The following is a 14,858-nucleotide window of genomic DNA, read 5'->3' as shown; positions in this document are numbered from 1 at the left end:
ATCTGACTCCCTCTTCTGGAGTGTCTGAAGACAGCTACAGTGTACTTACATATAATAAATAAATAAATCTTAAAAAAAAAAAAAAAGAAAGAAAAAAAGCTTATACAGTTTTGCCGGGTGATGGTCACACACGCCTTTAATCCCAGCACTTGGGAGGCAGAGGCAGGTGGATCTCTGAGTTCAAAGCCAGCCTGGTCTACAGAACGATAGTCAGGGCTACACAGAGAAATCTTGTCTTGGAAAACTAAAACCAAACCAACCAAGCAAAGAAAAATTTATACAATTTCAAGTTATAAAATATAATTAACATTTCAGTCCTGTGGCTAATAAAAACCAAAACACCAACTAAAGCCTAGTCACTTAGGAAAGGAACCTCCCTGTTCATACTGTCCCATGACCCTGTGTGTGAGACATTTTGATTGATGACTGATGTGGGAGGGTCCAGCCCACTGCGGGTGGCACCATCCCTAGGTAAATGGGCTTGAGCTGTATAGACAGGCAAGCCAGGCAGGGCCCGAGAGGCAAACAGCAAGCATCCCTTCAGGATATCTGCTTCAGTCACTGCTTAAGCTCCTGTCTTGTTTTCCCTCTGGGATGCACTGTCACCTAGCAAAGTCCTCTCTAAGTCACTTTGGTCATATTTACCTCAGCAACAGAAAGTAGACTACAACCAAAGGAATTCTTTACAACTACTTAGAAAACCATTAACCTCATAGCATACAATGGACTAAAATAGTTTTAAGCTGTCTTGAACAAAGAAATTGTATTTAGTGCATTACAGCTGAGGCCGCCTGTACAGCTCTACTCTTCTTTAAATGCTAAGCTTATTATAATTTAGAGATACAATACCTTCTCTGCCAATCTCCTGGCTTGGTCTTGAGTGTCTAGTTGTGACTTGTGATTGTTGTTTTCTAGTAAGGAATCCACAGAAAGCTGAAAATCTGCCACTTCTCTAAAGATAATCATGAAATGGGAAAGAGTTGTTATAGAAACATCACCTGTGTGTTCTTTATGAATACCTTTGAAATTAAAAGTCAAGAAATACAAAACTTTTTATTTACTTATAACTTTTAAGTTTTTGGTTATTTTATAAAATTCTTGCTTATTACCTAAGTGTAGATGTATATCTTTGAAACAAAGATATCTAGCAAGTGAAATGCAACTAGTAAGCAGATTCATAAAAGCCCAAGCCTTTCAACACCACTATGAAGCTGTTTCTCCATTCGAAATATTTGTATAGAACCTTCCAAATAACAAGAGCAAAATGGGATGTTTGTTTGCGTCTTTTTGTTTTTTCATTTGTTTGGTTGGTCTGGTTTGGCTTTTCAAGTCAGGGTTTCTCTGTAAACTTTGGCTGCCCTGGAACTAACTCAGACTAGAGATTCACCTGCCTCTGCCTCCAGAGAGTTGGGATTAAAGGCATGTGCCTGGAAAGGTACCCAGTCATTAAAACAGTATTTGTAGTTTCATTGAAAAAAAACAAAACAAAAAATCAGGTTAACCTTACCACAGGGAAAAGAAGACTTAAATCTGGAAAAAAGACTTCACAGTTTAGACAGGTACCTGAGAATGGCTCATCATATCTCCACAGAGTTTCCTGTGGGTGTAACAATTCAGGTTATTTAACAACTGCACACCTACATATACTGACATCTTCTGGTATTCAACAGAGAGCTAGTGAAGAGAGCTAAGCAAGTTATGTCGTTGCTTGTCTAGCCCATGTGTCACTCTCGTAAAAGAATATACATGGGAGGGGCACATGGGGCTGACTCAGAGGAACACCTAAAAAGTCCTTATGGCTTCTGGTCAACATCACATTACAGAACTTAAACGCAAATGACCATTACGAAGTTTCTTGGGAGGTGGGCACAAAACACTAATAAGGAGCTATATATACACAGCTGAAGCCGTCTGGAAAGGGAAGCCCTAATGGAGTGTCACTGGGTCCATCAGCCCCAATACAGGGCGGGCCCATGCCAACACAAAACAGACTCTGAGGTTTTCTTCTGTTATTTTTGTTTCCTTTTGGTATTTTTTGTCTTGGTTTTTTGTTTGTTTTGTTTTTGTTTTTTTAGAGAGACAGGGATAGAACATAAATTTGGGGGAGCCCCTGCTCACCACGGGACATGGGAAAGGGTCTGAGGGAATTGGGTAGGAGAAAGAACATGATCAAAATGTATTATATGCAGTTTCAACCCATACATCTACAAAACACTTCTGCATGAAAGGCTCAGGGTTGGAACATCGCAGAAGGGGCAAGAAGAGAGTATGAGCCAGAGGGTCAGGGTTTGCTGTGAGATTGTCTCCTAGGAATGTCAGAAGCTACACACATAAAGCCTCACCGACATGACTGAGCAAACAGGAGTCAAATAAGGATGACACCAACAGATCTGACAGACTGAACAGAGAAAAGCCCATGAGGTCTTAACCCTATAAAGGACTGCAGCCAACTAAGAAGAGCTAGGAGCAGGAAAGGTGGCCTTCCCTAGGGAGGAGTACAATACCACAGAACACATTTTATTTAAAAATACTTATGTATACATATATACTTACTAGCACCATGCAGCCGGACAGGTTATATTTAGGAATAAAGTATGTACCTATACTTATTTGCATGCTATACAATAACTAACAAAGGGGGGCATGAGACTGAAGGAGAGCAAGGAGGGAAGTAAGGGAGGATTTGAAGAGAAATATAAAAAATTAATTAAAAACCCAATGAAATTTCCTGGGTCTAATTTTTTTTCTTTTTGGTTTTGAGAGACACAGTTTTTTTATGTAGCCTTGGCTACTCTGGTACTCACTCTGTAGACCAGGCTGGCCTTGAACTCAGAGATCTACCTCTCTCTTTCTCTGGAGTACTGGAGTTAAAGGTGCACTGCTGTGCCTGGCCATTTTCTGGGTTTTAATTCATCACCTAGCAACTTAGTACAACATCTGTTCACCAATCCAAACTGATGTTTGAGCTGTAACCACAAATTCAAGTTTACCTACCAATTAATGCCTGCAATTCTGGACATTGCTCAATCTCTTGGTACCTCAGGAAAATGATAACAATGGTATGTACTTTATAGGATTATTGAGAAATGACAACTCGGTTATAAATTATGTTATTATAGATCTGATGCTAAATAGAATATCAAACATGACCAACACTCGCACCTTGGGGGAAGTTTTCTCTTTGTCCTTTCTATACTAAAATGGTTGGCAAGTATGCTCTTGTTTTTTCGAAGATTATTCTTTGCTGGGTATGTGATGACTCACTCCATTTTTGGAAAACAAAATTTAATTGTAGAAATTCATCTAAGGCTTTGATAATTTAGTCAAGTATCTAAACCAATCTATGGGCAACTAAAGAAATTTGCTTAGCAAAACAGGAATAAAGCATAAAGTGGCCCAGAAGCAACAAACAGAGATTTTTTTTAAAAGTCAGAGAAAATAAAGGATAAGTAAAAGTAATGAGCTCTACTGTTATTGAGACAGTAGGGATTTGAGCAGATCAAGGACTGAATTACACTTTTGTGATATAGACCTAGGGTTCTTTATAAACGATTAACTAGGACTTTAGTCTTACAAGCATGGCTCTCACCAAGCATGGCTCTCACAAACATCCAGGAAGACTCAAAGTAAGAATCATAAGCTGCTAAAAAAAGTATTTAAACAAATTATTAACAGAGCTGGGAATGGTGGCACATGTCTTTAATCCCAATGCTATGAAGGCAGAGGCAGGTGGATCTCTGCATTTGAGACCATCCTGATCTACAGACCGAGTTCCAGGACAGTGAAGGCTATAGAGAAACCCTGCTTCAGACAACAACAAACATGAATAGAAGTAGACATGTGTTTTTATTTTCAATGGAGATGACTAAGGTGAAGCCATCCAGTCCCCATGGTATTTTGTGCCTGCCTGGTCACTTCTTAGCCTTCCACCACCAATGGCCACATTCATCTTGCTATCGTTTCTGAGACTGTTCATGACATTGGCTATGGTCCACGCAATTATGTAGTGCCTGCTAGGAAGATACTGCTGGGTCTTACAAAGCAGTCAAACGTGGTTAGTAAAACATTCTCATTCTCTCTCTCTCTCTCTCTCTCTCTCTCTCTCTCTCTCTCTCTCTCTCTCTCTCTCTCTCTCTCTCCCTTGAGCAATGATGGCTTTGTTTTTAAAAATGATACCCCCTTGACCTTAAGCTCAAGAGCTTTTTCAGAGCCACAAGCCATTCTTGGTCTGGCCATCAATAAAAAGAACTTAAAACTTTCAATTGGGTTAATCAGCATGGTTGTCAATAACTACCTTGTGTGGATCATTTCAAAATAAAGGGGAACGTGTCCCTAATTTTCTAACTAGACTGCTTGTTATGCTTTTGTTTTAAAACAGTAAGTTAGTAGGAAAAACAAGCCTTTTAAAAGATGTAATAGGGGCTGGTGAGATGGCTCAGCGGGTAAGAGCACCCGACTGCTCTTCTGAAGGTCCTGAGTTCAAATCCCAGCAACCACATGGTGGCTCACAACCATCCATAACGAGATCTGACGCTCTCTTCTGGAGTGTCTGAAGACAGCTACAGTGTACTTACATGTAATAAATAATTAAATAAATAAGTAAATAAATAAATCTTTAAAAAAAAAAAAAAAGATGTAATAGCTATACTTTGAAATCTAGTAGGTACAACATAATCCAATGCTGAGGACTGGCCCTATGCACACAGTGGTGGCGCTCAGTGATTGACACACAGATTTCTTTAAAGCAGGTCTGCTACTTTCTTTTTCTTTTTTCTTTCTTTTAATTTCTTTCTTCTTCTTCTTCTTCTTCTTCTTCTTCTTCTTCTTCTTCTTCTTCTTCTTCTTCTTCTTCTTCTTCTTCTTTTCTTTTTTGAGACAGGCCTTTACACAGCTCAGGCTGTCCTGGAATTCATTATATAGGCTGATCTTTGGACTCATAGCGATCAGTCTGCCTCTAACTTCTAAGTGCAGAGATTAAAGGCATCCACCACCACACCCAGCCCCATTTTCACTATTTTCAAAACTAAAAATAGTAAAATTATCAGTGATCTCTAGTCTGTGCCTTTTCTTTCTATTTATTTCTTTTCTTTATCATGAAAAGAGGAATACTCAACCCTCCCTCTCGCCTCAAAGTTCTAACAAAATTCAGGGAACAAAGGATACATTGATGCTGAGAATTTTATATTCCATCTTTAAAAACCTTAGAGCTAAGAATATACTATGTGGCAAGCTTCTTTTTTTGTTGTTTTTTGTTTTGTTTTGTCTTGTCTTGTTTTTTTTCCAGACAGGGTTTCTCTGTGTAGCCCTGGCTGTCCTAGAACTCACTCTGTAGACCAGGCTGGCCTGGAATGCAGAAATCCACCTGCCTCTGCCTCCCGAGTGCTGGGATTAAAGGCGTGCACCACCACGCCCAGCTCGTGGCAAGCTTCTTATTAGTAAGTGATAGAGGACTTCTGCAGGAGCTCAAGGACTGTTGCATATGTCTATTCACCCTCCATGCACCACCTATTGAAAACCACCTCTAAACTGCTGTAACTCCTGCTACAATGCAAATGTATTATAAGTATATTGTTTTCAGTGTATTGTTTCGGACATAATATGAAAAGTAACTTTGTTTATGTTTAGTGCAGATGTGATTTATTTTTGAACATTTTGACCCTGTGGTCCAAGATAATACACCCATGGGTAGACTACATTTTGTCCAAGCACTAAAATATTTTGCCAAAATGATAAGATGATGAGACTAATATTAAAAAATATTATTTTTCCCTGTACCTAAGAAAACAATATGGACTTTATATATCCCTAAACAATAATTCTCTATCACTTGGGAGTCTTCAAATGAAGTCAAGCAAAACAACACAACCAAAGAGGTAGAGTAAGTATGGTCATTCAAGCGTCACATGATTATACAGTCTCTAACATTCCAATCAGATTAGACTGACATAATTACTGCTAGCATAAACAAATATGAAAACAATTAACAAAAAGATAGTTACATGCACAACAGAATACTTAGAACTGGAATTTTATGACACTAATTATAAGATGAATATAATGAATCCTAACTTTAAGGACTACTCTATAAATTGAAGAGTTGAATAAAATTGGATTGCCAACAAATTCAACAATTTGAGATCACTACAAGCATACTTAACTCTTTTTTTGAAACGGGAACAGCAGATATCGACTTGATCAAGCTTTCTGGTGGAAGAGCCAATACTCTGGAAAGCTAAACGTAAAAAAAAGAATAAAACGGGATAAAACTGCTGATTTATTTATTCCAGAGTGAATGGAATACTAGTAGCAATAAAGAAATGCCTTTAACACACTTAATAAGAAGGACCCTCAAATACATCATCGGTAAAACCCATATTAAAGACGGTATTAAGTATGATTCAACGTATCTGACATTCTACAACACACAAAACTCTCTGACTGAAGTAAGGTCTGTGGCTGCCAGGGCTTGATATGATACAATGGTTTGATTATAAAGAAGCAAGCAGGACTGCTTGTCCTTCAATGTATTTTATATTTGTCAATTTAAGCACATATATATATATATATATATATATGATATGAATCACTGAGAATCCAAAGATGATTTTCATTAAAAGAATATTTAGTGAGTAGCTAGTCTGTACCAGGTAGTATTCTAAACATTGTGGCTAACAACAAACAAAACAGATTTAAAAATTATGGCATTTAATAGAAACAAGTAAGTATTAAGGAAAAAATATCTAATCCCCAGGCCCAAACTCTATTAACGGTGTTTACTCATCAGAGAAGCAGCAAAGAACTAAAACAAAATTAAGGAAAACCCAAAGCAAAGGCCATGGGACAACTCAGTGATAAAGCACTAGCCACTTGCCCTGGTGTGGTATGTATGAGGAGCACGGTTTGGTCCTTAGCACACAAATAATAAGTAAGCAGACATGGGTACATTTATATTTTCAGGAAGCTTTTTTCATGACTGTTAAATTTGGTGGTACAGACATTTCCATATTTTGAATAATTTTCTGTGAGGCACGTGCACATTATAGGATTTAGTTATTCCTCGGACACGTGACCCATGAAAGAGAAAGAATTCTGTTAAGCAGCCAGAGATGATTACAGAAAATCACAGCTAGCTGAAATGCCTTGGAACTCTGGTACAAGCAGTTTACTTGAGATGCCTCCTGGGGACTATGGGGATGCATTGAGAGAGGGAAGATTGAACCACCAGAGCTGGAACATGGCTCGATGCTTGCCATGGTAAAGCAAGCATGGTGCTGCTCACCATCAAAGCAGGAGGACCTGGGTTCAGAACCCTAGCACTCCTGTAAGAGCTGAGTGTGGCAACATGTGTTTGTGACTTGCCAGTGCAGTTGCTGCAGAGAGTTGGGGCATTAGGGATGAGAAATAAAAGGGCCTAAATCTGGGTCTGAGATGACCAGATAAGGAGGAAGATGGCGGGGTGGGGAAGGGCATATGATAAAAATACACTGCATGATCATACACACACACACACACACACACACACACACACACACACAAGGCTAAGCCAGTTCCAGCAGGCCAGTTGGCTTCCTTAAGGAACGTACATAAGACAATGTTGCCCGATTCTAGGAGCTAAATTGTAAATAAAGGGTTGTTCCTATTTTAGGAAGGAGACCACTCCAGACTGTCCCACAGACAAGGAGTTCTGGTATGGTAACCAAGAAAAACTGCAGCTAAACGTCTTGGTAATGTGAGTGAGAATTCCTGAAAAGGAGCTGTGTCTGTAGTAGCTGACTAAAACATCAACGACTGTGGAGAGCTACGGTTGTTGCAGATCTGGAACCTAATTAATTTCATCTTGAGTATCTCCCACCTTTGGACCTAATATCCTGCTACTCCTAGCTAGAGCTAACATCCTGACAAACAGATAACCTTTTGGGAGTGTATTAACAAAAAAAAACCCTAGTTTTCCACCAAGCAGAGGGCTCAGAGAGAGTGTTGTTAGATAGCAGCCGGGGTCTATAGAAGAGTTACCCCTATCTTGCTGTAACCAGCCTCTCTGATGGTTCCATCAATCTTTTTTTTTTTTTCTTTTTTGAGACAGGGTTTCTCTGTGTATCCCTGGCTCTCCTGGAACTCACTCTGTAGACCAGGCTGGCCTCGAACTCAGAAATCTGCCTGCCTCTGCCTCCCAGGTGCTGGGATTAAAGGCGTGTGCCACCACCGCCCGGTTCAATCTAGTTTTTTAAATGCTTTGCTTTATTATTATCAATCCTTGTTCTGTTACTCCATCAACCTGCTTCCATACTGGAACTATGGAGATTGGGGAAACGTAAACCCTTGTTGCTGGTCCAGTCAGTGAAATCTAGCTCCAGCATATGCTATCCTTTCTTCCCTTTGAGTAGAGCTGGAGATCCGTATGGACAGTGGTTACTGCCATGGCAAAGCTAAAAGCTGGTCACATTAAACACAAGAGCAAAGAACGCAGAGGCTAACTAATGGCTTACAGAGAGAGCCTGCTGAGAGCTTAAGAACATTAACACCTGCAAGGTCTAAGGATGGACCTTGCCTTCTTGGGATAAAGGTCAGCAGAGAGTCGCGGTTTACAGCTAGAAAGGGCAAGTAAACATAGAGAAGGGGCTTCAAAGCATGGCCACTTCCTTAATTGAGCAAGCTGTGCATAAAAGCCTGTGATCATCTCCTGGGTGAGCCAATGGGGCACGCACAGCCAATGGAGGAAACCTGAGACACGTGCCTGCACCCTTCCCCACCCTCAACCAGCCACAGACTCCCCAACTCTGGATTTCCCTTCCCTCATTCCGGAGGATAAGCAAGTTTTCACTCTCTGCCTCTCAGTCTTCTTTCTCCCTTGTATTTTGGTCTGTTGTCTTTCCCAGACGGTCAGTTGTTTTTTCCCTTGTACCACACAAGGAACTCAGCTAACACCAGAATCACCATTACACCTGCAGCTTCCTGGCTTAACCAACCTAGCTAAACGGGTAAACTCCAGATTCGGGGAGAAAAATCTGTCTTAGGAAAAAAAAAAAGGTGGACAGTGACTGGAGGAAACACAGGCAACTTGTGGCCTCTCTTCCTGAGGGAACATACAAACACAGATACACAGATCACACTTTTAAAGTCACCGCTGTAGGCTGGAGCTTAATTCTCACAGAACTACCTAAGAAGTATATGCACCATCTTTCAGAATTGTCTAAAAACAACTCAGCCACACCGGCTCTAAGTCTGTGCTAGCACTAGCAAACTCCAGGCAGGATGGGCCGCGCTGAACACGGGACGAGCACAGGTCCAGTGTCTTTCTCCACCTTATTTGAGGCAGACTCTCGCCGAACCAGGCGCTGGAGCCACCTGTTTCTGTGTCCACCTCCCAGAGGTGTGGTTTCAGACTTCCTTAGCTATGCAGGGTTTTTTTTCTTTCTGCCTAGGTCCTGGAAATTCAGACTCAGGCACTGATGCTTGTACGGCAGGCACGTCACCCGCGGAGCCATCTCCGCAGCCCTGGGCATGACTTTTAAATCATCTATTTTAGCCAATGGTCTCCAAGTCCGGATTTAGAGCTTTCCCTCGGGAGAGCATCGCCTACAGGTTGAGTAAGCTCCGAAGTTTCTTATTCGAGGTATATCCTACCAGGTTATTCATGAGAGCAAATAAAGGGCAGAGACGAAGGAGGAAGATTCATCTCTACAAGGGTCTAATCATAATCATGGCCCCTGGACAGTCCGCCCAGGTTAAAGCAGGAAGAACGGGACATGAGAAGACAGGGAACGCCCAGGGCTCTCGAGGGTCTTCCCACTCCGCAGCGCAGGGAGGAGGCAGAGCCGGCCTCGGCTGCCCCCTCCGGCCCTGGCTCCCGCCGGCTCGCCGCTCTCGACAGTACCTGACAGGCGATCGACCTACGAAAGCCGCACGCCATGCCTCCCTTTCCCGCACGCCCCGCCTCCGCGCCGGAAGTCGCCTCTGCTTCCGCCGGGGCGCGCGGAAGTGTGGAGTGCGCATGCACGCGGGGCCGCGGACTATGGCCACCTCCTCGGTGTCCAAGGTACGTAGGGGTGGCGCTCGCCTCACAGTCGCGGTGCCTGCCTGTTCGGCAAGTCCGACGAGGTTTGATGGGCATCAGCTCTGGCTCCGGGAAGAACAGGACTCAGGCGGCTTTGCCCAGGTCTGGGTTCGAGGCAAGCTTTGCTTTGGGCAACTGGGCCGTGGCGCCAAGGCTAGGAGAGCGGCTGCCCCCAGAATGTGCTGCGTCCTGCCGCTTCCCCAACTCTTCCCCTCCATAAGTACACACTGTGCTTAAAGTTACCGAAAAAAAAAAGATTTCTGTACCCAGAAATACTGATAAGCAGCTGATCTTGAATTGGCGCATTAGCAAGGAAAAGAGTTCTAAGAAGAGGGACGAACCAGGATTTCTAGGAGACCAGGGAAACTCTTGGAGAAAGTGACAGTTTGGCTAAGATCTGAAAAATAAGAATCTTTTGCAAAAATATAAAGCATTAGTTCGGGAGAGCAGAATAAGATGGTCTTTGCCTTAGAATGTAGAAATAAAATAGCTTATTAAGTAAAAAAGAGCAGTTTAACCCGTGAGTGGAGAGAGGAGCATTAGGAAAAACCAGAACAAAAGTGTAATTCAGGTGAGTGTTTTGAGGGATTGTGGACTACTCCATAGCAAGGGAGTGCTAGTCAAATTGTAGTTTGTAAGAGGAGAAATCCTAGGCTTGTATTGCCCCCTAGGAGCCTGTGGCTACATCTGGAATTAAGATAACTTAAAAGTAAGTTTACCATTAGCATCAACCATATTTCAAGGATATCAAACAGTGCAGTCATTGGAAAAGAAAGTTCTAGTGGCCTGTGCTGCTATGCCTTGTAAAGTAAGACTTGACTTCTGTTCTAAGAACAGAAGGACACTCCTGAAGGAAGCTGAAAAAACAGACTTCTGAAAAGTTTTGTAATTGGGGCTGCAGGGGAACACTGAAGTGGGCTGTCTTCTTTTATAACAGGTCTGTTATAGGTGATGTTAACATCAGAGGCAGGCAGGCAGGCAGCCCAGCAGAGCCAGTGATGAGGGGAGCTCTGGCCCACGGGGCAGAGTGGAACCCTTCAGTGCTTTTACAGGATGGACATGCTGGAGGACATTGAAATGCTCTCTGGTTTTGGCACACCGCCCACTAGGTTGTTGCTAGAGGTAAGCAGCAAATGAATCCTCAGTTTGTGAAGTTTAGGTGATAGATAAACACTTTTTCTAGCTGGGCATTCCTGAGGGGAGATGGAGCAGGGAAGACAAGGATATAAAGGCAAGTCACATTAGTTCAAGAAACGCAACTGCTGCTTAAATTGTCACAGTTCAACAGAAACGGAGACACTATACACATGCTACGGCTCTGGCTGGGGGTTAAGACGTTTGAGAAGTGTGTTGATGATAAAAGGTAACAGTGCACCAAACATTTAGTTTTGATTACAATGGTCAATGACAAACAGTACCCTCAAAGACTACATTTCAAAGAGAACAAACCCTGTGGTTTAATTAATTTTTATTTTAAAGATTTATTTATTTATTATATGTGAGTACACTGTAGCTATCTTCAGACACTCCAGAAGAGGGAGTCAGATCTTGTTACGGATGGTTGTGAGCCACTATGTGGTTGCTGGGATTTGAACTCAGGACCTTTGGAAGAGCAGTCGGGTGCTCTTACCTGCTGAGCCATCTCACCAGCCCTTAATTAATTTTTTGGAGACATGTTCTATGTGGCTTTATTGGTTTGTAACTCTATATGTAGAGCAGCCTGAACTTGAACTCACCTGCCTTCATGAGCCTGCCAAGTGCTAGGATTAAGGGTGTACACCACCATAGTTTCTAGTTAAAGACTTTTGTGTTTTTATTAGCTTTATTCCTATTTTTATTTTTCCTTGGCTACAAAGTTCCAGATGTTTTTTTTTTTTAATTTTTTTATTATTATTTTCTTTATTTACATTTCAAATGCTATCCCGAAAGTTTCCTATACCCTTCCCCCCCACCTCTGCTCCCCTACCCACCCACTCCCACTACTTGGCCCAGGACTTCCCTTGTGCTGGGTCATAAAAAGTTTGGAAGACCAAGGGGCCTCTCTTCCCAGTGATGGCCGATTAGGCCATCTTCTGCTACATATGCAGCTAGAGACACAAACTCAGGGGGTACTGGTTAGTTCATATTGTTGTTCCACCTACAGGGTTGCAGCCCCTTCAGGTCCTTGGGTACTTTCTCTAGCTCCTCCATTGGGGACCCTGTGTTCTGTCCAATAGCTGGCTGTGAGCATCCACTTCTGTGTTTGCCAGGCACTGGCCTAGCCTCACAAGAGGCTGCAATATCAGGGTCCCTTCAGCAGAATCTTGCTGGCATGAGCATTAGTATCTAGGTTTGGTGGCTGATGATGGGATGGACTCCCGAATGGGGTAGTCTCTGGATAGTCCATCCTTTCATCTTAGCTCTAAATTTTGTCTCTGTACTTATATCCTTTCATGAGTATTTTGTTCTTTATTCTAAGGAGGAATGAAGTATCCACACAATGGTCATCCTTCTTGGTTTTCTTCTATTTTGCATAATGTATCTCGGGTATTCTAAGTTTCTGGGCTAATATCCGCTTATCAGTGAGTGCATATCTAGTGACTTCTTTTGTGATTGTTCCAGATGTTTTAAATGCCCCAACTCCTAATCCTGTTTGTTGCTTTAAGACTTCATTACATTTTCTTTTCTGGTGGTGAATATAACACTGTAGACTTTGTGCACACTACACAAATGCAGAGGCAGGCGGATTTCTGAGTTCGAGGCCAGCCTGGTCTACAGAGTGAGTTCCAGCACAACCAGGGCTACGCAGAGAAACCCTGTCTCGAAAAACCAAAAACCAAACCAAAACAAAAAGAAACTTGGAGATGATAGTTTTTTCATAAAAGTGCTTTTTTTGCCCTAACAGAAATATCTGTGTTGATAATCATGAAGGAAATATTATATAAATAAGAACCTTTAAGGACAATTTCCAGAATTCATGGAAATGCCAATGTTTTAATCTATTTTCCTCCTTAAACCTATCAAGTATTGTTTTTTTGTCATATTTTTTGGCTGATTGTTATGGTGGTTAACCACATTACTGTTCATTAATGTTTGTTGCTTATATTCATATCCTTGTGCTAATATTTGTTATATTACTATCCATTCTATAACCGTTTGGCTATAACAGGTGTATATGGAAAGAATGCAGTAATAAGCTTGTCATACACTTCTTAAAAATATGTACAAGTAATTCATATACTTTTACTAGTTGCAAATGTAAGACCATAAGGTACAGTTTAATTTGGAACATGTAATCCACATGGCTACTTTATATTTTGCAAAGCTGTTTAACAGTAGTCTGAAATGACTTTTTTTGTCATATTTTACTTCTCGTAATCTTTCATTTTCTATATAAATGGAAGTCTTAAGAGACTATCCATAAAATGTAATTTTCATTTTGGCAGAATACACTGCAACTAGAATCTTAGGAGCTAAGTTTTAGTGGTCACAAATAGTAATAGCAAACTTAATGTAGCTCGAAAATTACCAGGAAAATTACTTAGCATTCATTCTGTGTACTGGTCACCTAATGTATTTATTTGTTAGTACATTATAAACATTGAGGAGGTGGTTATAAATAAAATACATCTGTGCTGTAAATGTGCTCACAATTTACCAGGAAGACAAAACAAAGATGTTTGAGTCCTGAAATCTCAGGAGAAGCATTTCTGGCAAGAGCTTCCAGGAGGGTCTCCTGAGAAGACGAGGGCTTGGTTTATTTCGGTTTGGTTTGGTTGTATAGCTAGGCTAGACACATACTCATGTAAGGGATTTTCTGTCTCCACAGGTACTAAGATTGCAAGTGTCTAAACCATGCCTAGGTTTTCAAACTGTATAAACTAGGCTAGCCTCAATCATGACAGTTCTCTTGTCTCGAGTGGATTACAGATGTGAGCAATGAGTTTTGAGCCAAACTGTAATGGATAGATGGAAAGGAGTGTATTAATTGAGAAAAGATGTCAGATGAAACATCCTGGTTGTAGATACTTAGAGTTAATTAAGCAAAAAATCCTCTTGGAATGAGTGTTTTTAACTTAATCCATTTTAATGCACGTCATTAATGTTTATGAAACTTGAACTTTAAAAAAAAAAAAAAAGTCTATATCTTACTTAGAACAGGTCCTAAAAACTGTGAGTACTTATTGGATTGAGGAGGAGGAAATGGATGAATTTTTCAAGACCATTCCCGTTCTGTATTTCTTTTCTTTTTCTTTTTTCTTTTTTTAAAGATTTATTATTATACACAAGTACACTGTAACTGTCTTCAGACACTCCAGAAGAGGGCGTCAGATCTCATTACGGATGGTTGTGAGCCACCACGTGGTTGCTGGGATTTGAACTCAGGACCTTTGGAAGAGCAGTCTGTGCTCTTAACTCCAGTCCCCCCTTCTGTATTTCAAAGAAAAGTGATAATATTTCTTAGGAATTGAAAGCTATATCTCTCACTCCAATTCCCCTTTAAACAACTTGCTTGTTGATAGAGTATGTGGGTCATTAAATCTGCCTGCTCTGTGCCTAATTTGACTTTATGCCTTATTTCTCCTTCCCTCCATTCTTTTTTAAACAGGGCTGCTTTGTGTTTAAGCCAGACGTCAAAAAAAGAAAGATCTCTGTGCCAATAGGTAAAGTATCAGAACATCCAGTTTGTTGCTCTTTTCTTCCCCTAGATCTTTTTTTTTCCCTTTTAAGATTTATTTATTTATTTATTATATGTAAACACACTGTACTTGTCTTCAGACACCCCAGAAGCGGGTGTCAGATCTCATTACAGATGGTTGTGAGC

The 14,858-nt window shown here is 41.1% G+C and overlaps 2 protein-coding genes across 7 annotated transcripts in view; one reads left to right on the top strand and one right to left on the bottom strand.

The window, feature by feature from the left end:
- Rars2 (arginyl-tRNA synthetase 2, mitochondrial) overlaps positions 1-9,938 on the bottom strand; it is a 45,564-nt gene extending 35,626 nt beyond the window's left edge. The window contains exons 1-3 of the mRNA XM_021222240.2: positions 9,875-9,938; positions 6,159-6,232; positions 850-952 (exon numbers count right to left, since the gene is read on the bottom strand). Of these exons, the coding sequence (XP_021077899.1) occupies positions 850-952; positions 6,159-6,232; positions 9,875-9,910 (213 nt within the window). The 5' untranslated portion in view covers positions 9,911-9,938. The remainder of the gene's footprint in view (positions 1-849; positions 953-6,158; positions 6,233-9,874) is intronic.
- A 44-nt stretch (positions 9,939-9,982) lies between these two features.
- Orc3 (origin recognition complex subunit 3) overlaps positions 9,983-14,858 on the top strand; it is a 46,503-nt gene continuing 41,627 nt past the window's right edge. For 2 of the 6 annotated variants that reach the window (XM_029533230.1, XM_029533229.1), the window contains exons 1-2: positions 10,992-11,176; positions 14,643-14,697. In XM_029533230.1, coding sequence (XP_029389090.1) covers positions 11,108-11,176; positions 14,643-14,697 — 124 coding nt within the window. In that variant the 5' untranslated portion in view covers positions 10,992-11,107. Of the gene's footprint in view, positions 10,037-10,119; positions 10,157-10,991; positions 11,177-14,642; positions 14,698-14,858 lie in introns of those variants that run through there. The other 4 variants (XM_029533232.1, XM_029533231.1, XM_021222116.1 and 1 more) reach the window with 4 other exon arrangements.

Source organism: Mus pahari, chromosome 22 (assembly GCF_900095145.1).
Source record: "Mus pahari chromosome 22, PAHARI_EIJ_v1.1, whole genome shotgun sequence".
In the NCBI taxonomy this organism is placed as follows: Eukaryota; Metazoa; Chordata; class Mammalia; order Rodentia; family Muridae; genus Mus; species Mus pahari.
Note: the sequence above shows the minus strand (reverse complement) of the source record. Positions and strands in the feature narration are given on the sequence as shown.